Source organism: Chaetura pelagica, unplaced genomic scaffold (genome assembly GCF_000747805.2).
Source record: "Chaetura pelagica isolate M959 unplaced genomic scaffold, ChaPel_1.0 scaffold171, whole genome shotgun sequence".
Classification (NCBI taxonomy): Eukaryota; Metazoa; Chordata; class Aves; order Apodiformes; family Apodidae; genus Chaetura; species Chaetura pelagica.
This window is the reverse complement of record NW_009952066.1, coordinates 196,974-223,947: the sequence shown is the minus strand read 5'-3', so window position 1 is coordinate 223,947 and position 26,974 is coordinate 196,974. Positions and strand designations below refer to the sequence as shown.

The window sequence follows — 26,974 nt, the reverse complement described above, 5'->3', positions numbered from 1 at the left end:
GACTTAAACTGCAATAGCTTATTTTTACTTCCAGTAGAGTATTTCCTGCTGTTGCCTTCTTGTGACTTTATGCTAGAGGTCTAACAACTTGTGCTTTTTGGTTCATGCCTGCCTAAGTGAGGATCACCCACCCATGATGACCAATACACTTGGACTATTCTCAAAAACAACAAGGGTGGATTAAACTATTCCATTATTGCAGATGAAAGAGTTCTCCCCGACATCTGGCATATCATCTTCAAAACTGATATGGAACATTTCCATAAATTCAGCTTAACATTGTTTTTGTGAATGTTCCAAAGTATTTTTAACATTAAGAAATAGCATGCAAACTAATTTCCTTTTTGAAAGTAAATGTCTTGTTCTTATTTCTAATTCACCCAATTATTAAAAAAAAAGGAATATAAAAAAAAAAAGAAATAGATGTTCACTTAACTTAAAGCATACTGTTTTGTTTATTTAAGTTAATGGAAAACCTAGTCAGTGTTTGATGTAAAGCTGCCCCCTTGCTTGAAAGAAAACCAAACAACTGGTTATGAATTATGAATATCTCCTAATAGTTTCCAGAATTATCTGAAGGATGTATTTTTTTTTCTTAATTATGTACACTTAAAAGTTCCAAGTTCCCTGTTCATTTCCATTTTGTTTATTTCTCTCCTTGGAAACCTCATAAGCATTTTCCTTTAGCTAGGCTTGACTGGACAAAATATTACTGCTACAACCTGTAATATTAGGGAAATAAGGGCCTGAAAGCACATTGTGGTTTTTAATTAGGAAGTTGAACAACCACTCATTAAATCATTGCAAGCCTTTTCACATCACTTAGGCTGGCAGCTGCTGGGTTCCGGCAAAGGAAAACACAAATTTCTACCTAAAAATTGTGCTTCAGAGCACATTTTGAAAATCAGCTTTTATTCTGAGACAACACAGAAAACAGAGAAAAAGAAAGAAAAATCTTGCTTTTCTTTGATGTTGGCACATCTTCAACTGTTTTTGTCCTAACCAGACCATTCCTCTCTTGAGGAACCGCAGTGTCTCCTTATGGTGAGGGAGGCATCTCCACCTGGGAGCTGCTGGCAAAGGTACTGCCATGAGGGATGCAGGATGGTGGAAACCTGGTCTGCCTGTGTGGCACTACCATAGGCTGTGTCTCCTGGCAGTCAAGGCAGCTGGTATCCCCCAGGCAAAACCCAGACAGCAAGCAAACTGATGCACTGAGCACAAACTATGTGAGAACCAGCACTACCCTGAAATACAATAGTCTGAATGGGGTTTCTTTTAGGGTACTGAATGCACAGCTCATCCATGCATGTTTTGGTAGCTTAAGAAACAAAAGACCTGAAGATGTAGGGGACTTAAGGCACTTAAAATATTTTATATAAGGGACCAATTTCCTCAATAAAAGCTTATTCTCCTTCAGCCTTTGCAGGCTGAATGAGCTGTTTGAGGAATTAAAACTGTAGTTCCCAAGCTGAGAACATTTAAGTTCAACTCAAGTTCAATAACAACCATCAGAAAGAGAAGGCTTATCTAAATGATGATATTGTTTTTAGCACTAATCATCCTATCTGTTGGCAGTACCAACATGCTACAATCTCCAGAGCTCCCTACGTAAATAAGCAGATTCCTGATGCTGTTCCAACTTCAGAAATGCCTTTGAAGGCATTATTTAGTTATGAATTTTTCCTACATGGTTATGTGATACTTTTAGCATGTTGCTGTATGTACCCACAGATGCCTTGTTTTGAAAAAAATGTATCTAAAACTTATTTACTTTCAAAGAATACTTGGTGGGCATTTGTCTGTATTCTGATGAAATAAAAAAATGAAATGGTTAAAAGAAATTAACTTTCATGATTTCTACAACTTTTGAATGATAGAACAATAAAAACAAATTATGGAAATAGTACTTTAAAAAGACACATCAGTTGATTTGGTCCAAAATACACTCTAGGGATGGGAGGGGATTGGAAGAGCCAAGATAGAAAAAACACAATGTTCAGGTTGTGCAGTTCAAGTGAAGTGAAATGGATGTGCAAAAGTTAAGATTCCTGTGACTATGCTACACACAAGTAGTATTAAGTGGTATTAAAAAACCCATCAGGAGCAGTATCTTGTACATTTTTGGGGTTTTTGCCTTAAGCTGGCTCTCCATTTGAACATAAGTGGAAATTCCAATTTTCCATGTAATTCTTAACATGAAGAAGGCTTAAAATGAAGTTTTAAAAATTATTTGTTTGAAAGAGAATAGACACAAGAGGCAAAGCCAGGCAGGATCAAAAGGGGCAGAGGTACCAGAGAAAAAGAAACCTATTCTTTGGGGGGGAGGTGGGGAAAAAAAAAGCAGTATGAATATTTATGAAGGAAGAAAAAGGAACATCAAAATTAAAAAGATTTATAATGATAGAGGTGACTAAGTGGAAGCTAAAGAAAATAATGGGGGAAAAGGCAAAATTACATATATCAGAGCCCTACTAATATAGTTGCTTTCCACTTACAGAAATCATGTTCATTAAGCACTTTATCAGTCAAGACTAGCAGTGTGATCTGGTTAGATCACCAAGGTGTTTTCCATGCTCACTTGTTGACTGGAGAACTGGTAAATATAAGTACCTGCAAATATCTGTATTTTGCTGCTGGTTTTCTGATATACAGTATAACTGGAGCTGTAAGAAGAACATCTAAACAGCAAGCTCAGAGGTGGTGCAATGCACCCTGTGTAGCCCAGAAGAACATGTTCTGCTGGGGCTGCACATGCCTGGGACACGGTGAGAGCAAGACATGAGCCCAAGGGAGGTGATGGTGAGCTGTGGGCAAGGGGGGGATGGACAAGGGTGACTGGAATAGGCTGAGGGTGCGCAGCCTACTGAAGAGTGTAAGCTGGAGTGGTGCTTGGGAAGTATTTGTTGTTCTTTCAAAAACCTGACAAAAAAAATCTTAAAACTGAAAATTATTATTATTTTTGGCCCCAAGCTAAGATTTTTCTGGGGTTTAGCCACATTTTTTCTGTGTTCGGGAACAAAAAAGAAAAAAAAAAGACACTGAAAAAATACTTTGTTCTTTCAATGAGCCAGTAATAAATAAAAACTAACATTTTAAAAACCAGAAGTTTCCTTGGGAAGAGAGAGCTATTTTTTCTTCCAAAATTATTTTGCCTTAAAATTGTGATCAACTCTGCTCTCAGGCTAAGGATCTGACTTTGCAGCTGCCTTTAAGCAATCAAGTAGAAGTAGCATTTGGGACAGCTTTTCTTTCTCTCTCTTTTTTTTTTTTTTTTTTCTGGTCTTTGGCTGGGAAACTACATGGGTTTGCCTCAGAATAGATGCTGTGCTACCATAATCCTGGCACTTTTCACTGAAAATGATCTTTCAGCAGTGTTTCCTGGAGTAAGTAGAATACTCCTGAAGTCTGCTTGCGGGGCTGTTGGGATGTTGAAATGGAGCAACCTGCTTTTGTTTGCCTGAGCATGTGATTTCTAAAATTTCTTTTTAATACCTTGTGATCTTCACAGTCTTCTGGCAAAGCTTAAAAGGTTAGTTTGAGAAGGGAGTGGCTACCATTTGTTTAGAAAATAAATAGAAAAAAGTAGGCCAAATACCAGTAAAGTTCCAGTTTTAAAATATTAAACTAACACACAACATTGCTGGCCTGAAAAGGTCACATGAAGTGGGAGAAAGGATGTATTTAGAATGATTGCCAGGCAGGACGTGGGATCTCTCACTGACTTGGAACTAGATACTTCAGCTCTATTTGCTATTTAGTGCTGTTTCTAATGCTCCTCATTTGCTAAGTTCTTAAGTTTGACAAGATCCATGCTTTATTTTCCAGTATTTACACATTATAAAGCAAGTGTGTAAATCCATTCAGAGAGTAACTAAGGCCTACACTGCTTCCTTTTTTCTGCTTCATCTTTGGTTAGTAGGCAGGATGCTCAGAAACCTGGGAAAATGGAAGTTTTGAGGGGTTTTCCTTTGGGGTGTGCTATCAGATAACAAGGTTATTCATAACATGTTTCAACTTGCTAAATATGGTGGAGTAGGGCCAACTGCTTCCAAATTTGTCAGAAAGTGAAGAAAGAAATGACTACTTACACTACAGCGGAGCTGTTTCAATTTATTTGGAAGAAATAAGAAGATTTAATGAAAATGTAAGCATCCCTTTCTCTGGTCTGACTTGAGGGCACTTGGCTAGCATAAAGCAGAAGACTTAATGCAGCAGCTAAATAATTGCTGCCACATCATCTACGCACATCATTATCACTGCTGGATGAGATGAAAGGTATTTACAAATGAGAGTCTGCCAGAACACAGCACAAACTTGATCTAGCTCCAGCTGTAATCAATAGTAGCCTTCAACTAAACTAGAGCTTGAAGAGCAAACTAACATCTTTTTGAAACTCATTAAACTTCAAATTTTGCAAAATTAAAGCTGGAGGTCATCAGAAGTGAGGCAGAGAAATTCAGTGCCTAACAAAGCCCCTTGTTTTACTCCATACATTGTCTGATGTTCTTCAAAACGATACTTTTCACTCTGACAACCAAAGCCCTCATTTTTCGTTCTCCTCCTTACATTTTTTTATTCCTCTGGGTTTTGCCCTTCTAATTTTTCAAGGCAGAGAATGCGCCTTGTTTGTGAAGAGCAAAGGGAGTTTATGGCACCCTATTAATTATATTTATGAATCATATCTAACTGAATTTTTCCCATAGCCCAAAGGTGGCTGTTTGCCCAAAGGCACAGCTCTCGGTGCCTCTATTTTCTATTTATAAGGTGTATTTTCATTTACATCAGAAGCTGAGGGAAAGACTTCTGCTTGATATCACTTCTGCCAAATGAAACCCACAGAGCAGCTGTGGCCAAAGGAACTCTGTACAAAAGTGGTCTGGGTTCTGTAATTTTGTTCATGTGGGTGCATGGTAGTATAGGTTAGTTGCCAATAAAAACAATCTAAAATAGATACAACACTGTGCAAGTCTTGAGATGATCTTAAAATGTACCGAATGCAGGTAAGTGAGCACTGGGAAAGAAACACACCTTGTCAAAACAGGGTTTGGTGAGACAAATCTGCTTTTGCAAGACAGTCATGAAAGGAGAAGTTCCTCTGAGAACCCTTTCTACTCCATGCCAGTTGATGGAACTCCTGAAATAGTACTTTACAACTGAATTAAGGAAAGTAGTTGTTTCTGAAACTCTTTGTGGTTTTGACAGAGTGTGGAAGCTCCCCAGAATGTGAGGATGTTAAGTAGGCAATACAGCCAAGGACACTGAGGAATTAACCATTTCAGTCTTCAAGGGTTACACTTCAAGGGTTAGCAATTGCTCAATGTCAGGCAAGTCTTTTGGTCCTGGGTCATGGGCAGGCATTGAAAAGCACCAGCAACACTGAGTCTGGGATGCTCGGAGAAGGAGATCTACTCTGGGACAACTCTTAGTACAGATGCTCATTCAAACCAGGCTTTTTGCCTCTAGAGACCTGCAGGAATAAAGAAGAACTGGCTTTGTAGCTAACATGGGGAAGGGAAGGAACAGGTCCTGATAGATTAACTGGACAAATTTTTGTAATACTTTCTGGCATGAGATGTTTCTTCTGCTCCTAGCTCCAGAGAAAGATAGATGAGTGGGAAGCTTTAGCCATCCTTCCTGAAAAGGTAGCATTGAGGTCCTTCCTAGTCTTCATATATATATATTTATTTTTTTAGAAGGTATTTTCCTTGGTTTTCAGTGTATTCCATTCCCACTTTAAAAGGCACAATATCCCAGATTTTTACTTTCTTGCCATTTGAGTGTATGAGCTAATTGCCAGGGACATGCAGCCTGTCTGCATCTTGGCATTTGTGAGGGATATCCAGAACATTATCAGTACACTGCTCAGGACAACTGTTTCATTGCCTGGTTGTCTCTAGCTCTAAGTAGACAATCATATATATTTGATTAAAATCTAATCTAGCCTTTCCATCAACATTGCAGAGGTTAACTAATGAGCACAAGCCTACAAGGGAACACAAGGGCCTCATATGCTGTTGAAATCAGGCCAACATTGGTTGGTCAGAATGAATTTTGCTCATAAATTCTTGCAGGATGGGAGATTTCTCAATTTAGACTTCCATCAAAGCTATTGGAAAAACCTGTCAATCACACTCAACCATTTCATAGCTATCTTTTCTTTCTGCCTCATCTTTCTGCCTCAAATGCCTTCCAGATGGATTTAATTCCGGTGTGACTGATCATCCACTTGGCTTCACAGCTGTGCACTTCAGGGGGAAAGTCCATGCCATGCTTGTTCATATGCTGGATGGCTAAAAAAAGGACTAGTAGCTCTTTCTTCAGAGAAGTGCTATCTCCCAGTCAGGGATGAGGCAAGAAATGAATCTCAGGGAGACTAATTATATAAAAGTAATGAATGCCAAGAGCAAAGAACAGAATTAAAAGATAAAGCAAAGAGATATGTACCTAAGCATTAGTAAGATGGTCTATTTATAGTGGAGGAAAAGTAAACATCTACAAGCACATTAGTTTCTTACCAACATGATAAGGGGGAGAATTCTGAACTGGAAGTGTTTTAAAAGAAGATTTAAAAAAAAAATTACCAATCCTATTATTGCTTATGCTATTCATGCTCCTATGACTTTGGTTAGCTTGAATAACCCAAACCACTGTTTGCAACATTAAGCTTTCTCTCAGGTTAATGAACTTCAGATTTATTGTGTAAGCTTAAGAGGTCTGATGTAGTACCTGTATTTCTCTGTGCTGCCAGCTTACAGAGTCCTCATCATGGATAAAGATTCCTCTGTTCTGCTAATATACAAACTCTGAACTAAAAGACAAGGTCACTTTCCAGCAACCTACAGTCTAAGAGAGCAGAGCGGAGGATTTCAAATGATAGCAAGAACCAGTCTGGTAGGTAATGATATTTGTGGCCTGTAAAGATTTTTGAAAGCTTTTGCAAAATACAAGATTTCCAGACAGGGACTACTGAAGATGAGGGAAGTTTTTTAACAGACTATAAACATTTAGGCTTAAGTAGCTCAAAAGTTTCCATATATAGCACCTAACCAACAACATTGACTTAGAGGCTGGTTTTAATTAGTCAGATGCTACCAATAAATATGCAGAACACTGGTGAAAGACCAGTGACAAGATTGGTTTTGATCTGTATCTAAACTTAGGATCTAGCAGACTATTAGTATTCTTTGGAGATTTCATAGACAGGTAAAAAGATCAATATGAAAGAAAAGAGACTTGATGTCTCAGATAATAAAAAGATAGGGTCGTCTGAACTGATTTAAAAGTTTCAAAAACAGCTCAGAGGAATGAAAACTAAGTCATGAAAGGTCTTGTATCCTATTATTTTCAAAAGGACTGGGAAGTGTTCAGTGTGTTTTAGGATCAGGTCCAAATGATTTTTAAGGACTTAGGCCTCATTTTCAATGAAAGGAAAATAAAAAGGAAGCAAAGCATAATAGATAAGTAATGGCTGAATACAAATTAAAACCAGAAATATTTTCAAAGCAAAGAACAATGATCTCTTATCTACAGAACATCCAGTAAATAGGTTAATTCTGCATATTGACCTAAAACTCTTGGGCTTGATTTATTATTACTCTTATTTGTCCAGTAGTAGAGAGCAAAGCCTCTTGAGCCAGAAAACAAATCAGAGTTGTTCATGGAAAGAACTCTCTGTGAACACAGAGCTACGTGTCATTCTGTCCCAAACCAGTCATGTCCAGTGCATCATTCTGCTCCTCATAATGAAGAAAATGTTTCTGATTTTTTTTTAGATCATACACATTTTGCAGTTCAGTTTCTAGAAAGGATAAGATTTTACAGAGAGGACACTGAGGAGGCAATTATTTTAGTCAAGCCAGGCATCACTTCCTACAGGAGTGGCATGAAGTATCTAGTTAGCAAGAGTGACGATTTTTTTTTTTTTCATCTGGCACTGTAAACTGTTCACAATCCTATTTAGAGTCACCATAAATCACAAACTGTGAAGTATCTAGTTTCCTAAAGGAGCAGCTTTATTTCATTAACATTTTGAAACTCACATTGCGATGTTGCTAATTGTATAGTAATTTATCCAGGATCACAGTGTGAATTGCTGTTTTCAGTCAGTTTTTGGCACTTGTTGCTAGTGTGAGTAAAGGAAAAAAGAAGAAGAGAGAATAAAGAATTAAGTACACACAAAAATTACATGAAGAGCATCCAAAAGGGACAAGCTAGGATACTCAGCAGAATTATCTTAAAACCATGCCCCAGCAAAGTAACTGCAAGCTGAGTAAACAGCACTGTTCCTTCAGATCAAGGCTACTCCCTCCTATACTTTGAAGCATTTCCTACCCACCCGTGAATAGGATTGGGCTGTGCTTGGTATTGCAGGCTTGCTCTGGCAAGCTTTTTAAGTGAGAGATTTTAAAATAAAAGTTCCTAGCAACAAGGTGAAGGACTAATTCAGGACAGCATTCCTATTCAGGACAGCATTAAGTAATTGTGTAAATTTAGGCATGTGCAAAGATGTCAGTGAAATTGCTGGGATCCAAATGTGCTTTAAATGCTGGAACACAACTAAATGTGTCTTAATATGACACCTTAAGGTACAAACAGTGGCTTTGTTTATTAAAATCAGTATTGATATACTTTCAGTACTTTAAGAAGTTTGGTGGGCACTAGCTATGAATAAATCTTTGCATTTTTTCCGAGCTTTGTACATTAAGTAGCATAAACACATTTTTTCCTGGTTTGCAGATACACATTTCACCTCAATTTAGGAGAGATATCGAGGTGCTGGAGCGAGTACAGAGGAGGGCAATGAAGCTGGTGAAGGGCCTAGAGAATAAATCTTATGAAGACCACTTGAAGGAGCTGGGAATGTTTAGTTTCAGAAAGAGGAGGCTGAGGGGAGACCTCATCAGTCTCTACAAGTACCTGAAAGGTCATTGTAGAGAGGTTGGTGCTGGTCTCTTCTCACAGGGCATTAGTGACAAAACAAGAGGAAATGGCTTCAAGCTGCAACAGGGGAGGGTTAGACTGGACATTAGGAAAATGTTTCCACAGAAGGAGTGGTTAGACACTGGAATAGGCTGCCCAGGGAGGTGGTGGAGTCACCATCCCTGGATGTGTTGAAGGGTCATTTCGATGTGTTGGTGGATATGGTTTAGGGGAGAACTCTGTAGAGCAGGGATGATGGTTGGACTTGGTGATCCAAAGGGTCTTTTCCAACCTGAATGGTTCTAGGATTCTATGATTGGTATTACTTTTTTTGTGTTTTTGTTTGTTTGTTTGGTTTTGTTTTATTTTACAGATTGAAACTAGAAAAACTGCAGAGATTCACTTACAGCAAGAGTTGGGCCATGATATGCTGGGAAAGAAATTCAGCTTCTCACTACCTAGTCTGCTTCCTGTGAAAATGTTTTCAAACCCAGGGCTGCCCCAGAACTGTGTTACTTTCTCTTAGGGAAAGCACTTTGTCACCTTTACTTTAAAAAAATAAATAAATCCAGTTTTTCCTATAAATACAGCACATTTAATTATGAAAAATCCAATAGAAAATAGTCTTAATGGTAGATAAAACCCAAGAATGTGTATTTTTAAATTTTGTTGAAGAAAGTAAGAGTCAAGAAGGAATGCAAGCCAAATGTTTAAAAGTATGATGGAAGGTTTTCTTAGGTGAGATTTTTCACTGAGGAACTTCCCTGGTGACTTTTACTCTGTGTCACAATCAAAGGAAATAATAAATAATTCTAAATAGTTTGACAAGTAAAACTGAGGGACCAATGCAAACCAGCTAAAAGTATAATGAAAAATTAAGGGAAAGGGTGGGAAAGAGGAAGTCTGCATCTTCCACATATCTGTTTTGCCTGTCTCTATCAATCTAGGGTGAATTGAAAGGAAGTGTTCTGACCTGATCTAAGGAAAAACCTTCTTCACCATTAGGGCAGTCAGGAAGTGGAACAGGTTGCCCTGAAAGGTTGTGTGTTCTCCATCCACACGGGTTTTCAAGACCTGACTGGATAAACCTTCCTGGCCTGAGGGTCTGAATAACTTCATTTGATCTCAAAGTTGACCCTGCTTTGAGTAGGATGTTGGATGACAGACCTCCTGAGATTCCTTCCCACCTGAATTCTTCTTTGATGCTGTAAATATACTCTAAGCTAATAACCAGAATGGAGACCTGTACTATCTTACTTCCCTCTGACCTCTTACAGATAGTGTTCTTCAGGCAGTAGTTAAGTGAGGTTTCTGATAAAAACATTTATGGAGGCTGAGTCACAAAACTTTTTTTGTTAATGCAACCTAAGCACCAAACTAAATAAATTCAGGACAGCTGTGAACTGAGGGGAAAAAAAACCTCTAAGGAAGCCATTTGGTCATCACTTGGCTAAACTGTGAGATTAGTGCTAAGAATAGTTTAACAACGGGACATAAGCATTTAATTTTTCAAATTAAGGACAAATGATAGGAATGGAAAAACCTTCATATTATCATTCCAGTTTTTAAGAGCTGTTGTCTACACAGCCCATCCCAATAGCATCCCAATGGGACAGTAATGCTGTCTTGACTCTGGATGTGTGTGACAGAGGTGGTTCAGTAACTTTTTGTCCTAAAGCTGGAGTGCGTGTTGGTGCATTGTGTGAGCTTCTGCGGTGCTCTGCAGAGATGGGCTTGAGTTGATCCAGGCAGGTCCTGTGGCTGTCCTGCTTGGAATGTTACGGCCAAATTAAAAAAAAAACATTTTTTGTGTTGCCTTTTTGCTGTTTTTCATATTTTTAGACACTTAGGATCGTTCTTTCTGGCTGAACCCCCTGAGTGGCCATTCAGTCAGTGAAAATCCCAATTGGTCCCTTTGGTCTCTTTAATATTTTGCTTTCAGCCTACTGATCATAGCTGTTGTAGGAGTGTGACTCCACCCTGAGGACAAGGCACTGTGAAATGGCTCCTTAGCCCCTGTTTGGTCACAGATGAGGCATGTGTATGGAGCCCCCGGGGCTCCCACAGCATCTATGAGCCAGAATTTGCTGAGGCCAGTTTTTGGCTAGGTTGGACATGACAGATAGTAAAACAAAGAATCAAATGCAAAGGATGATATAAGCTGCTGCTGCTTTTGTCCCAGATACAACGCTAAACACAGCAATAGTGGTGTGTAAAGCATGTGCTTGTTAAGGTATGCAAATGCATGCACCAGTAAGGTCTTCAGAGAAGGACAGACTTCCTTCTACATACATATGTTGTTCAGAAGAATGGAGCCTGAGTAAGACCCCTGAAAGCTGTGGCAGAACAAAATGATGTCACTGAATTTCAGGATTGCATGCTTTTCCCCACAAAACTAAACTGTGATTCCTATGATGAAAATATTCTGATATTAATACCTGGTTTATTTCTGATACAGAAAGGTTTCAATTGCATTTGACAGCTGGTACTCCAATCAGACTATTTATACAGCTCTTTGTCAGAATTACAGAAACTTCTGTCTGAATTTCCCAGTGGTTTTAATTTGCAACAAAACTATACTGGTTTGCACTCTCTATAAGAACTTGGAAACTTCTGCAGCTTGTAAGGCAGGGCATTATGATACTGAACATCTGATGTCCACCAGATCAGTTAATCAAAGCTCTGAAGAACAGGCTCAATTCACCAAATGCACAAAGATGGAAAAATATAGCAGACTAGGCTTTCTCAAATTGGGCAGCATGATACCTCAGAAGGGTACAGATACTGCAAATCCATTTGCCAACAATTAACCTCAACCTGATATTCTCTAATAATTAAATATTGCCTTAAATATATAAATTAGGTTTGTTATCCCTTTCAAAAGTTGCTCTTTTTCCACTTCTGGTCTTATTGTATAACATGTCCTGACCTTTGTTTAATTAAGTTCTTAAATTGCTGGCCTCACTCCTGTCCCATAGCAGTGAGTTCAAGAAGTGTTTCCTCTTCTGGGGTCCTCTGCCTGTACCACCTTTCGGTGCCAGAAACCAAGTTTTAAATTGTTGTTTCACAGTGGGAAACTGCAGTTTCAAGTCTACTTTCTCCAACCCCTTAATTATTTTTGTATGTTTTTGCCAGGCTTATCTCTCTGTTGTCAAAATCTCTCCTCATCCCCTAACTGTTGATTTCTCCTGCTGTGAGCTGCTCCTATTTTGCAATATTCCCCTTGGAAGGAGCTGAGCAGCCCTGCAAACAGCCCCAACTCCTTACGTGCTGTTTGATAGGTAAGAAAATGGAGCAAGTGAACTGTTTCTGCATCCTGAGCAGCCACTTCTCTGCGAGCTGGGGAATCCCCCAGGAAGCTTTCACCAGGGTGGAGAAAGCGGAGACAAGATCAAGCCTAGTGCTCTAAAGCTGTTCTTAGGGGAAGAGGCCGAGGGTGTTTGAGGGTGTTGCTGGGTGGATCTCCTTGGCTAGTTTCTGGTTTTGGCTTTATTACATGGCTGTGCTTTCAAATTATTTCAAAGGTGCCTGGAGCCTTATAAATCTGCATACATAGTAAGGAAGAGATTCTCTTAATGGTGAATACTGAAATTTGAGTGTAATCATAATGGAGAGAACATTTGGATTTAAATACATAATGAAGCAACCTTTTAATAATAATATATTCTAGAAATGGATAAATTTCCCTTTTATAGGCATATAGAGCCACAGTTTCTGATAGAGGAACACTTTATCATGGAACACACAGAAAAATGCAACCCCTTACCCAAAATAATTATTTTCCACTTATGAACATATTTTCTGGATTCTCTTAATAATTGTCAAATGGTGTTTATGATGGGAAATATGAGTGGTTTTCTCCTGCACCCACCTTCTGCAGTGCACAACCCTTGTCAGGAGAATGGTTATAACTCTCTTCTAACTCAGGCTCATTTGAGCTGTAATGCTTTCCTGCTCCTGCAAACCCCAGCAACCCAAGAGAGACTCAACCAGTACAATGTTGTTGATTTAGGCCTGTTGTTTTTATCTGCCTCTACAGTGCTTTCTACAGTAGGTATAATAAATGCCAGGCCTCAAAATACTGGCAGTATCTTAGGGTCTTGCAACCATCTTGAATTTCTTTTCTACTCAAGAAACATACAAGGAGTGAGCTGGAAAGAAAATCTGCCTTGATCCTTGAAATTAAGCCAGATAAGATTGAGGAAGATCTAGATGCAGAGTAAATACAAGCAGAATTACTTCAGATAAGAGTATGTTGGTTTTTTTTTCCCTCAGGAAATGGGAATAACTTAGGGATTCTGCACACTTTCCTGATTCAGTGTCAAATGACTTCTGGGAGGGATAAAGTATCTTCCACACTCTACAGGGGCAGATCATTGTGTGCTCCAAAGCACTGCTTATTTCTGATGTGACTATGCACTAACTGCAACATTGCCTATTGAAACATCACTGCTTTTAACTAGCCTTAAGTGTGACAGGCAATACATTGTTCTATCTGGTTGACCTTTATCATTTAAAAGCTATGTGGAGGACTTGCTCCTGATAAGAAAGTCCCTCAAGAACAAATGCATCTCCTGAGAATGTGCTTTAAATACTGTGAGATATAAAAGTACAAGAAAGATCTGGTAATGCAGGTACAAGCCAAAATGCTTTCCAAATTGATGTAGAACTCAGTGACTGTTTTGTTTTGTTTTTAAAGCACTTGACAAAGATATTTTTTTCTTGAAATGTAGCTATCTTTATCAACTTCGATGAACCTTCTCCAAATACTGAAATGTATTTGTTGCTTCTAAACGTGTATTTAATTTCAGCTCTTTTCTAATGCAGCCCAGATACCCAAAATTCTCCACAGAATAAGTCTAGATAAGAAAGAGATTGCTTTTTCTCTTGGATCAAGATAGTCTTATAAGCTAGGTCAAGTCACCTAAACACATTTCTGTTCACTTTGCCATGTTTTATTACTTTTCTGTGTGCAAGTCTGTGATTACATGTTAGCTTACTGGCAACCCCTATAAAACCATACAGAAGACTGTTACATGTCAAAAATCCTTGCATTTTCCAATTCTAACTACTTCTGTTAGAATAAGCAATTTCGAGACTACCGATAAGGATTTCTTTTTAAAATTGTTACTACTAAGAGATATGTGGTAACTGATTCTCCATATTACTGTTTTTTCTGGCATCATGGTATTTTTTCATCCCATATGGTATCTTATATTTTTCCCCTGGATTTCTTTAACACTTGTGAATTTTAATTATTGAGAACGAAACTTCTAAATCTTTATATAAAGACCAGTTTTACACAGCAATCTGACAGCAACATTTTTCTATTGGTGCAAGTTACAGCTGGTAGTGGAATTGAGGTGTCAATAGTACCAAAGTAGATGAGATATTTATTTACTTGGAGGCCAGCAGAAGGCCACTTTATAAAGACCATCTTTTTGAAAGAAAAGATGACTGGGTAGACAGCGACCAGTTCCTTTGAAAACTCAGGCTGAAGATTTTGCTTGTGCTAATGGACAAGAAACCTAAACGTTACTGAAGCCATTTGGAATTGCAACTTAAAATCACCATACTCTCCACTGCTTTTACTATCTATAGAGGTTTGATTGCACACATTATGACCAGCTACCTGTTAACAGAAATCCCACCCATGCAGGCATATGGATATAAAAATCCTAGAACAAGTTCTGCTTGTACTCAGGAAACTACATAGAACATCTGTTCAGGCATGGACTAAACATGCTCAAGTGCAATGTCAGATTTGCTTATATCATATCATGCTGGGTCATGCATTAGAATAGATGTTTACTCCAAATTAAATTCAGCTTGTAAAAGAAAGCTCAGCCACGTGTCCTTCTTTTCAGATCTGTTTGAAATAGACTTAAATCATGCCTAGATATGTCCACTCAAAGGCAAGTATTTTTCTAAATCAGGTTTTAATAAAGACAGATTCAGACCTTCCCAAAGCAAACATATCTTCCTAGGAGATACACCTTCATATGCCAAATCCTACATCATCCTATTTCAGAATTGTACTTATTTCTGTGGTTAGCCATCTATGACTATCACCACTATCCCTGTCCAAACAAGTACCATTTTTTCCACCTCCTGAAAACTAGTGCTTTGTCAGTAAGAAATGAAAATAACAAAGCTGTGTAAAAAAACCCAAACAACAAACAAAAAACCCACCTCCGAAATAACAAAACAGCCCCTCACCTTCTAAGTGCAGGATAGCTATGGGACATTTTTTAGTTAGGTGAAGTTACTTAATAAGTTACTTAGTAGCAGCATCAGATAAGGGTCTACTGAATAGCTAGTTCTAAAAATGCCTAATGAGGAATTTGGGATACATTATACCAGAAAAAATCTAATTCATTTCTGAGTCTTGAGGACTTTTTCTTAGCACTATAACTTACAAAAGTGTGTATAACACATTTTCTTTTCTTAGTAACTTTTTTCAGCTTCAAAGCTACAGGCTTTACTATATAATTATACATAACAAAGATTAGACATTTCTCCACTATACTTGCAACAGAACCAACTTTTAACATTATTTCGGATCAACAAATAAAACACAAATGTGAATGAGCATAAAAGGCATTTTATAATAACTACATGAATGCTAAACTACTTCATAGCTCTGTAATTTGCAAACCTCTCCTGTATTTTTAGTAAAGTTAAAATGCAAATGAAAGAAGGTAAAAGCAGGACTCTTATGCATTTAGTGTGTTCTTTCAGGTTACATTTTGCTTCATCCTGAATTATGACAAATAGCTTTCTCTCCAAAATGACTGTTTTCTGGCTGCTACAAAACCAAACCTTAGCAAATTAAATACGAAAACAGATATTTAATCTTTTTTATCCATGAAACTTACATAAGCAATTACCTATTCCATGTCACATGCAGCGAAAAGAGATTTTACAAGGAAAGTTCAGATCTTTCGATCTTGTGGATAGAAGCAATTGAACTTTATAACAGGTATGTGGCAAACCTCCTCTTGATAAGAACACTTCAGCCAAAAGAATGCTTAAATCTGGTATGAATTATTATAGTACATGCATAAATTATGATAGTCCAGGAAAAAAATGCTCAAAAGGCATCAGAGAGAGAAAATGAGAATAAATACTTTTGAAGTATAATGAAAGCAGATGGCCAAGCTCAACTTGTATAAAACCTATGAATAAAAAGCAAAAGTTCTTACTCAGTTAACACACAGACAGAACAAAGGGATTGCCATGACTAAGTGCTGTACAAGAACAGTTGACTGTACCACAAAACATGAAGAATGTTTAAGAGGTAACCTGGTAAGGTGAACTCAAAAATTACTCTCATTTTGGTTTCCACCAGACCAGAAATATCTCGCTAGTATCACTCTATAACACTGTTCTCGATGATAGGAAGATGGCAAAATAGCAAGCCTAAGCAACACACTAAATTAATTCAAGTAATGATGGAGACTGGTCTGCTTGGCTATAGCGCAGCAGTTATTTTTCCTTAGTAAAGGATATGCAAAGGAACACAGGCATTACTAGGTGTTACAGGGAAGAATCAAACAGACCACTTCTGTATTTGCGGGAAGCTTTGTTCTTCCTTTAGGACTACTTTGGCACACACAGAAAGGAAAAGAGAAACAGTAGCTATCATCATCCTTTGCCAGCATGAAAAAGAAATGAAGAAAATAACTTGGAAATGGAATAAAATAAGGAAAGTAACAGTCTGAGCTTCAGCTCTTGAACTAGTTTTCCAGCCTGCTAAATTAGCATCCCATCATTGGAGATGCTCGACAAATGTCTTGGATCTTTAAAAAGTGTGCGAGATCCTTTAGAGATGTTCTAGGGTTAGAAAAGGTGACTTGGCAACCTAAACATAAAAAATAAAAATAAAACATATAAGAGTATTTCCATTATATACTAAGTAATGTGAAGCAGGAATCAGGCTTGAAAACAGCGAAAAAGAAATGTTGGTTAAGAGAAAGCTACCTTGAATAAAAATTGGAGAAAGAAGGAACATGCAACATTTCTCAGCAGGTTAAAGTACCATAATGCAGTAGTCTGGGATGAAATAACTGCAGACCTGCTCAAAGCAAGCACATTGAGAACACTGCTATAATCCTGCCACAGAAGTATGGGAAAAGTGGAAATGGTATCACTATAAAATTATCCAGGAAGGGTGCTAAAAGTAGCTGCCAGGATCCTTTCATACTGTTGTTACTGCTAGGAAAGCATTCTGTAGTGCTGCAAAGCTGCAGACCACAATTCATGTACAGTAGGTATTGAAATTGGGAACAAAAGCCAGCCTGTACTCTCACAAGTCATGTTTTATGCTACCTGGTGCTACTGAATGCAACAAATGACAGTTATAATTCCTTGCAGGCTTTACTGACTTTTAAGATGCTTGTGTCCAAGTGTTTCCAATGGCTACAGGGAATTCCTTGATGAGATAAATAAATACTCTGCCTTTTAATGGGGTGACAAGTATACGGGGATGCCCAATAAGGATCAGACATAAGCACATTCTTCCCCTTTGCTATCTGGTGTTATTCCTGGTTGCATTATAAAAAAGACCTCCAGCTTAGACAGTGAAGGTCTGAGGGAGGACAGATGGCTGGAGGTTTGGACTTTCTGCAGGCCACGTGACTTCTAAATACATTTGCAAAGTTTTGTCTGTCAAAACATCAGCCTCCTCAGAGATACTAAGCAAACAGCCTTTACAATAAAAAAATCAAACCTGAAAGAATGACAATTCTGGCTACTGTATGATCCTGTGATTCTTGAACAAGCCATGAGAACTGCTAATGAGTTTACCTGAACTTGAAGTCTAGTGCTTGTCTGCACAATCACAATTCAAGAAGCTAAGGTAAATATGACTTTCAGGAGCTTGCCTAAATTTAGGCCACTTAGTGTGATTAGCATATGGTATGAATCTTTTGCTGCACTGTACAGAGCATATTCCTGCAGGGGTCAGAGTAATGGAAAAGCAGCAACTAAGTAAAGGAAGTAAAGCAGCTGCTAGTATTTATGGTTGTGATGGATATTCACAGTAAAATGGTCAGACAGAACAGAGAGTATCTATCCAAGGTCTTGACATGACACTTGCAGCTGTGCAAATAGCACAGATGGGAACTTGATTTAGAGTGGCCGAAGTTTGAAAATGCCCAAAACCAGGTCCTCAGGCCCTCAAAACAAGAGTTTTTTTGTGACCTTCCCTCTGGTCCCTCAAGGCTATTAAAGACATGCTCCAGAAAGGGCTCCTTGCAGCAAAATGCAGTTGTTTCACAGATAAACAGCCTGAACAATTGGTTCAGGATGGGCTGATAAAAGATGATCTCTGCATGATGCACCCAAATTTACAAGAAATTAAGTGGCATTTTTGAACACTCAGTATGGAGAGTTGCAAAAATGTCAGCTTGTATCCTTCTGTGGACTCTCTTAGACCTGCAAAATTCCTATGGCTTTTCCAAGTAATTAGTATTCAAATAGTATGTGTAACCAGGCCAGTCTCTTAAGGTGGCTACTGCTGGCAATGAGTATTCTCCACTTTCTGAAGCACTGCAGCAAATGTATTTTGGAACTGTGCCTGAGTCAGCACTTTGATGAACTAATGGCATCCTAAAACAGATAACTAGACCTTATTTTTCCTGCCACAGTTGCTATCCTCAAAGTAAACAGGTCTTGTGTTCTTAAGAACAAATCTGGAACTAAACTTCTCACAATCCAGGCTCTTTTAAAAGGAGTCCTGAAAGCTTTTTTTAAAGTACTCCTTAAATACAAGAAATGGGAAAACTTAGGATGATGCACTCTCCTAACTACAGGCAGTATTTTACAAAAGGCTCTCCAAAACATTTCTGGGGCCAGCCTAAAAAGCTATTACAGGTTTATTTTAGGTTATGTCCATATTAGCAAATAGCGAGGACCCACAGGAGCAGATCAGAAGTTGGGAGGCTCCAGTGTCCCAGTACATGCATTTCTCAGGGTCTCTGGGCTCTCCTTCACCTGGCCCTGGAGCCTGAACATTCAGTGTTTGTGGTGTATTAGCAGCACTCCTGTCATGCATTTCAAGTTTAGTTTCATCTGAAGGGGAGCTGGTTTGCCTGTTCCAAGGCCGCTCCATGCAGCAAATCAAAGTGGGGTGAGTGGAGCTCATTAGGAGCTGCCTTTCAGGAGTGCAGGCTGCATCCCAGCCAAAATGTCCATGTGGGGGACTCTGCCAGAGGCACAGCCTCACTCCTCAGCATGAACCGGTTCTGCAGAGAGCTCAGTGCACCTGCACTTACCCCACTTTCATGTGCTTTATAGACTAGTTGCATATCCCTGATATATATACATAGATAAAAATAATGTCAAGTGGTTTCTGTATGGAAAACCAAACACCATTAACTGCTCCCCCATGTGTCTCCCTCCCCATTAAAAAAAAAGGAATCTAGAGATGTAAAATTGAGGCTTGACTTACTTCCACTAAATTAACTTCTTGAGGTAAAAAGCCTAGATTAAGCATGACAACTTACTTTGAAAAGTACCAGACAACTTAGCAAAAAAACCCCCTAACTTCTATCAATGAAGAAATCCCTAAAATGATTCTGCAGGGGAAAAACAACCACAGGACAGAAAATAAGTTGATTTGTTTTCTCCCCCAATCAGAGAAAAAAAACCCCAACAAACATCCACCAAATCCAGGCAGAACTATCCATAAAAAGTGTGCCTCTCTTCCATGTAAGAAAGCATTGACATCTTTTACTACAATCTGTCTCCCCCCTATATTTTACAGCCACAGTAGCAAAAAGACTTATAAAGTCACTGGAGAAAATACAGAAAGCTACTCTAGATGAGGAGCAAAAAAAGTTTGCTTGTATTGCCAGCATAATAGGAAGGCAAGAAAAATAAGTTATTTTTCTTTATTAAGTTTACAGGTTATTTGGTACCTTGCTTAGCCTTTTTTCATCCAAGTGTCATTAACATTCTAGGAAAAGCTAGTTGTTTCTTGCAGACTAGATTTGACAAAATTGAATTAATTGGGTGATTTTCTTTTGACTTCAATAGAAGCAGACTCAAATCACAGGGAGCCTAACAGCAGTAGAAGTACAGTTGAGTCCTGTATGCAAGCAACACAGTGCAACTATTTTTGCTTTTCCCAACTTGAGTGATACTCTCACAACGATAGGTCAGAACATCCAAGTGGCTTCCTGAAAGTGCTGGTAGCTACCACATATAGGGATCTACCTCAGTGATCAACTCAGCAGCCCTTTGAGTTAAAGACAAATGTAGAAGGAACAGTGAAGCGTGGACTAGATAGAGACATAGACGATCAGTTGAATTCATAAACTGAGACTTTAAGTGTTTTAAGTTGAAACACAAAACTCAGTGGTCTGTACATATTCTGTGTAAGAGATCTTCCTCCAGAAAATCTTCTCCTCATCTTTTCATCTCCTTTGGGGGCTCCTGGCACTTCCTGCCCTTGTACAGTATCTTAAGAACTTCCCAGTAAATTTTTGCAACCCAGACTTCTGGATTCAACACAATTATACAAGAACACGTTTCTGTTCACTAGTAGGTATAAAGATGATGTGTATCATAGGAAACTGCAACCATTTCCATGGGGTTGTCTTCTGCAAGCCAATATGCTTTGTTATCAAGCTGCCATCAGGGCTATTAGTGTGCTACACGGCCTCTCATTGATAAGATAACAGCATGCACTGCAGACAGAAAACCCTCAACGCTGATCAGTATCGCAGTTGTCATTTGTTTTCTTCAGGTCAGAAGTTAAGAAGTTATTAAATACCTTTTGGAACTCAGGCATATAAGCCATGTTTTGGTGGATTAAGCAACACAGGGAATCATGCACCACCATGAACGTTTCTCATTCTTGTCCATAGAAGTACGATCTGGCCACATTGCATTGTGCTTTACCTAACAAAGCTCAGCACATCACTGAAGCCTCTGAAAGTCCAACAGGGCTAGTGCCATTTCTACATGTTTATTCCAAGGAGGGAAACCAACATCAGTCTGTTTGGCCCATCATCCCCTCACTATTCAACATTTAAAAAGGGAGTGAACATTTGTATTAAAAGAGAAGGCCCCTCATACTCCAGTATGATGTCAGTAATGCAGGTCCTCAGAGCATGTTATTGTTTTAAACAGAGGTCTCCACACTTCTGCATTAGTTATAAAATACTTAGTGCTGCTGGACTGGAAGGAAAATGTCATACATCTGCAAACAATTAGAAGGAGCTGGACTTCATATTTGATTTACTAAACAATAAAACAAGCTTAAGTGTGACTATATGTGTAAGTTACACTCCCTAGGAGCCTCAAGCAGTTATCATAGCAAAGTCTTTTAACCATAATTAAATAAATCCACACTGGGACCATTGCTGATCAGGATTATCTTTTATAAGATATTTTCAACAGCGAAAATGTAAGAAGATCATGAATTTGAATGCATGCTTTAAGTGCTCCAGAAGTATTTTATCCTTTCTTTCAAGCACACTGTCCAATACCCTTTTTCCAGCTGGCATTCATTCAGTACAATACATTTCAGCTTTCAATCACTAGTACTTCCATGCTTTCTTCATCTAGACTTGAAATTTTGGCATGAGGAATTTAGTAGCAAAATTCTGAATTCAGTCAAGCCTAAGATTTCACCATAGTTTGTGTGTCTGCTAGTTTAAAAGTTCTGGTACTATAACAACAGTTAGTTGTCGTTATAAATTAACCAAAGATTTGTGAATTGAATATAAATATTTAGTGGCAAGCTTCAGGAAGCCAGAGCATGGAGTAAAATAATGCTAATGTATCACCACCAATCTTCTCCTAAACAAAACAAAAACCTCGACCAGCTGTCAGTCTCTGAATGAACTTTAACTCTCAACCTTTATTTGGAATATAAGGTATTGGAACTACACACTGTTCAACTTTCCCACACTATCCCCGAGTTATCCTCCTAAAGCCATTGCTACAAAAGTGATGTTCCTGTTTGGAAATTTTCTAGCATTGGTTGATTTTTTGTTTTGTTTTTTTAAATCAAACAAAAATGTTACATGCTAAAGTTGAAGCAGTTTATTGCAATTCACCAGCGAAGATGAGTGTCAGCCACAGTAATGCAGCATCATCTGAAGGAGGGAGTGCTGGACCAAAGACAGGAGCCTGGTATTCCACTCCTGATTCTGCTTCTACTTTGCTAAGTAAAACTAAGGAAAAAAAAAATAATTTGCCATCCTTGACATTGATTTTCCATTGATAACCCTAAGTGAGCACTGAGGGTTAAAGGGATTATGGTATTGACCTCCTGTGGTACGTTCTTTACTTTACATTCTTTAATTGGAGTGACAGATATGCTGAACATTAGCAGATAAGCTAGAAACGCAACTCTGAGGCTTTGCCTACAAAAATAACTTCTCCAGCCTCTATGATGATTACTATGCTTCAGAATGACAGGGAATTTACTTACTAGTGATAAATAATGTTCTGAGTACATGAATACCAGGGAGAAAGGAACTACCACTGTATATTACAGCTTGCCCTGATTATAGTCACTCAAGTACTATTTTATATGATTATACTGTTACAGGCCACAAAGTGGAAAAGATGAACCGTGGGGTCAAGTTTTGCCCTCTGTTTGCATGGATATCCTACTAACATGCTTGAAAGCCAAGTTTGTGAACAAGAAGTAGAATATATTTTTATGAAAGAAAACAAAACACTGGATGAAGCATTTGTTACTTCAGCAAGTATAAGAGTAAACTATTTATATAAAATAATAAATGAAACGGTCTTAGTTTACAGTAGTGCTTGAGAGCCTGGTTCCTGAATGCCTACAATTAACATTGCTAATACCCTGAGAATTTGGGCACTGTGTGTGGCGTTTGTACACTCACATGAAAGCTCTTCATTGCCATAGTTTCAAAGACTGACTAGACTATGACTGGAAGGAAGCTGGCAGGCAGGGTCTGCATAGGACTACTTCCATAGAGAGCAGAAGAACACAAGCTATTCAGATGTTTGGTTGCTGCTACTTGAGAAATATTCCTCATACATAATAAGAACACTGGATTCTTCTGCATTACAATCTGGTCTAAACAAAAGTTCACATGGTAGTTATTTTTTGTTCCACTCAGCATTCACTTACTGAAAAATATATAGTTTTGCAAAATTTTAGACACTGTCCATGACTTGCTGTCTTGCCTGCTCTTTTTTGAAGCACTGCCTCTCCTGGACATACTTATTACAAAATGTTTGACTAAAGGTGCTTACTTGCATTAAGGGTATTCTGAGGATCTACAGACACCAGAACCAATTCTACTCCTTAGCCTGAAATGGATGGAACAGACTGTATGGCTGAAACAAACCGCAAGTTCTGTTACCTTGAACAATAACAACATGCATGTCTTTTATTTACAGATTTAAAGTGTGCAGGTGTCAAGTTTAATGGTGCAACAATATATTCTAGTAAATGCAAGAGTTCTGAGCTGTCATCTTCCAGTCATTAGATTTGTTATCACATACACTCCAATTATACTGAAAGGAAAACAAAGGGCAGCTTGCTTACCTTGGCACACATTGTGATCACTTTGCTCATACCCAGCTGCACACTGAATTTGATGAGTTGGGTTTGGAGGAGCACGCTGAGGGTCAGCTGGAGTCCGTCGAATGACATTGTTTCGACCACTAGTGGATTCAGCTGCTGGTTCTTCTCGCTCATTTACAATAATTTGTGCTGTTCTGGGTAGACAGAGGTATCCTCCATAGTGGTTAACACATTTCATCCCACCTTTACATGCATCTGGGACTATTTCACATTCATCAATATCTGTGGTTAGCAACAACACAAGTCATGCTTTTAACAGTCAAATCTTCTGCAACAGCCATTAATACAAATAACACAATGAGGCATGCAAGCACACCTCCTTGTTCACAGCAGGGGTGTGGAGTGATAACAGTTAAAAAATACCAATGACAGGTCTGTCTTTGAAAATTATTCACTGTACCTTTGCACCGTTGCCTAACAGGATCCCATTCATAGCCATCTGTGCATTGCTACAGAGAAAAAATAAATTGACAATTAGGCTACTCAGGATTCTTTTGGAAAAATAATCAAGCATATTTCAATGAACTCGAGGTTTGACACTAAGGGAAATGAATAAAGTGAGAAAAGCATCACTTTCTCCTTGCCTTGCTCCAAGACACTGTTTTAAAGCATCTGTCATTGCCTGAATCTGAGCATAAATGAACCCCTGGACTGATTCAGCTGACCAGTATGAAAATCTCCTTATGAAACGAAGCAATTTAGATCTTGTTCACTGCCTTCCAATAGGTGAATGACTTTCATTTGTGGGGTCGGTTTCCCAGAGGGACTGATTGGGCCCCTATGCCCCTCTACTCCATCCTGTCTCCCATCAGCATGCTAGCCATGGGGAAGGATCCCATGACAGCTGGAAATTCATTCACATGCTTTTTTAATCACATGACACCAGGAACTGCAATCTAAGAAGAACAATTTATATTGAGGGACATACAATAATGGTTAGAGTTTATACCAGCAGGACTACTTACATAAATAAGACTTCGCAAAATTTAAACAAGACTATACTCGGCAACTATTCACATCAACACAGACTAGTAAATTCAGGAAGAATTTTAAATATTCTGCCCTGCAGTTAGGTAGGCATCTTCCTTATTCCTCTGCCCCAAAGCATTTAACTGTCTGGAGGGCAAGTAATTTTAAATCGCAGGCAACAGTTACAGAAACTGATTAGCAAAGTATCGCAGTGCTACCAACTGCAACAGACACATTTTAATGATAAATGAGTCAACTGAGCTGTACTATGTAGGTGCATATGCATGCTATGCTGCTTAGGATATTACTTTAATGACCCTATAGGAAAAAAGAATGGAGTCAGCTAACGTAATTAGTCACAGTGAAATAAGCTAACGCTTGTTGCAACTTCTCTGCTGCAGAAGTGACACATACAAGTGACAAATTTGACCTTCCTATGCTGAGATCCACTTGTTCCAAAGACTATCCTCAAATTCTTTTGAGGAACTTTTTACTAATGGACACTGACTCAGCATTAGGATTGAAAATATTTCCTTCACTTGCAGGTGACAGCAGCGATTTGCCAAGTGTAGCAGTGAGTTGTAATCTGGAGGCTTTTTCTTCCAACGGGGTAAGTGGATAGTAAATTGTATTACAATTCTCAATCTCTAAAGGAATGACTACATGCTGAGTTGACAACACCAAAGTTACTGTAGCTATGAAAACACAAACCCAAAGGAAAACAGCTAATTCATGCATTTACTGGATCACCCAATTCCTGTTAATGCACAACGGGAGTACTGTCTATTTAGCTGTAAGGAGCCAAGTCCATCTATTACTGCAGCTGAAGGGATTTTTACAATAGAGGAGGATTTGGCCCTAAATGAATACAACGTAAGCATGAGAAACAGTAGCATCCTAAGAGTAAAACTTCCAAAAGCTAAGATTTTTGTTAAGTAGTTTTACATGATTAGATTCTAGTGATCATTGAAGCAGCTAAATGCTAAGACATCTTTGAAAACAGAGCATAGGAACTATCATATATGCATAACAGAAATTTTCTACTGGTATAAAGAGAGCTATCTAGGCTCATAAGAAAATTCTGCCCCATTTTATTTTTAAATAACATGTAATAAATGTAGAAAAGGAGGGGGGTGGGATCCCTATGTTAGTCTGGATTTTCAAAAGGTAGTTAGATCTTCTATTTCCCCTCACATAGAGGGACTTAAAAAAAAAATTAAAAAAAAAAAATCACAGAAGCCTCTGTGTTTGGGAAGTACTCCCAGCCTTCAAAAATCTATTGCTTCTAAAACCCAGTGTTAATGTATTTTATGACTGACTTCTGATGCTCACTTGAGGCTTATTTGGGCCCTGTCTTACACAAGAAGGTCCAACTCCGCAATATCTACTCGCTTGAGCCATCCCACTGACTTCAGTGGGATTACTTGTATAAGGCACAATCTCAGTCTTTGGCTGTGGTTCTCTAACTTTTTGCATGTGTGCAGAATTTTCTGCTTGTGTGGCATTGCGCTAATGTCTGTACACATATCCAGAGGTCCACCCATATGAAGCAAGTTGCAGGGATTACAACTGTAATCAGATGTGAAAATGCGGGTTTTTCCCCAGCCCAAGCCAATATAATTGCCACTCCTTCTGTGACATGCATTATACAAGCCAAACACTGAGCACAAGCAGATTAAAAAAAAATAATAAAAGCAAACACAAACAACAAACAAACAAAAAGGTCTTTTTCATTTCTTACCCTGTCACTTGGTTACAAGGAGAACCTATTTCTACTATTCTTGTACAACTTTATCATGCCACCCAAAACAACTGCTCAAAACCAGCTGAGAAACTAACAACCCTAAGATCACTCCAGGACTTAAGATGCTTCATTAAGAGCACTGACTTTTTAAGTACTTACATTTTTTTAAAAAACAGCTTGAGACACCCACAAGAAAACACAAAAGAATGTTTGACTTAATTATCTGTCAAATTAATTATATTTAAATTATATATTTATATTTAAAATGAAGGTCCTAGGGATCCTGTCTTTATGAAAATGGATTAGAAAATATTAAAAACTCACAATTCTGTCCAGCTCATCAAGCTGAGGACATAGACAAGCTTTTCAGAACAGTCAGTTGTGGCACATTCTGCTCAATCTTGCCAACTTCAACTTTAAAAGACTGTTCTAGTGCAGGAACAGCTTGTTTTATGGTTAACATTTGAACCCAAAGAACTTTGCATCGCGTGCCATACCGCGAGCAAGAAATTCGGGGGTTTCTTAAGGGCCATTTAGAAAAGAATCCCTACAAAGCAGCAATGACCTCCAACTCTATTAAACCTTACCGTGTATGTTATGGTTTCCTCAGTTTCCTGCGAATGCACGGTAATAAGGATGAGAGCGGCCAAGAACACAGCTGTCAACATGGTGAGCCTGGGAAGAAAGGGAAACAGATCAGAAGGGAAGGTTTTCAGCCGCAGGACGCGGGTCAGCGCCGCCGGGAGCGGGTCCCG

General features: G+C 38.5%; 1 protein-coding gene across 1 annotated transcript in view; it reads right to left on the bottom strand.

The window, feature by feature from the left end:
* Positions 1 to 26,887, bottom strand: part of EFEMP1 (EGF containing fibulin-like extracellular matrix protein 1) — a 47,820-nt gene extending 20,933 nt beyond the window's left edge. Inside the window, exons 1-3 of the mRNA XM_010004532.1 lie at positions 26,807 to 26,887; positions 23,907 to 23,955; positions 23,468 to 23,728 (exon numbers count right to left, since the gene is read on the bottom strand). Coding sequence (XP_010002834.1) covers positions 23,468 to 23,728; positions 23,907 to 23,955; positions 26,807 to 26,887 — 391 coding nt within the window. The remainder of the gene's footprint in view (positions 1 to 23,467; positions 23,729 to 23,906; positions 23,956 to 26,806) is intronic.
* Between the last annotated feature and the right edge of the window lie 87 nt (positions 26,888 to 26,974).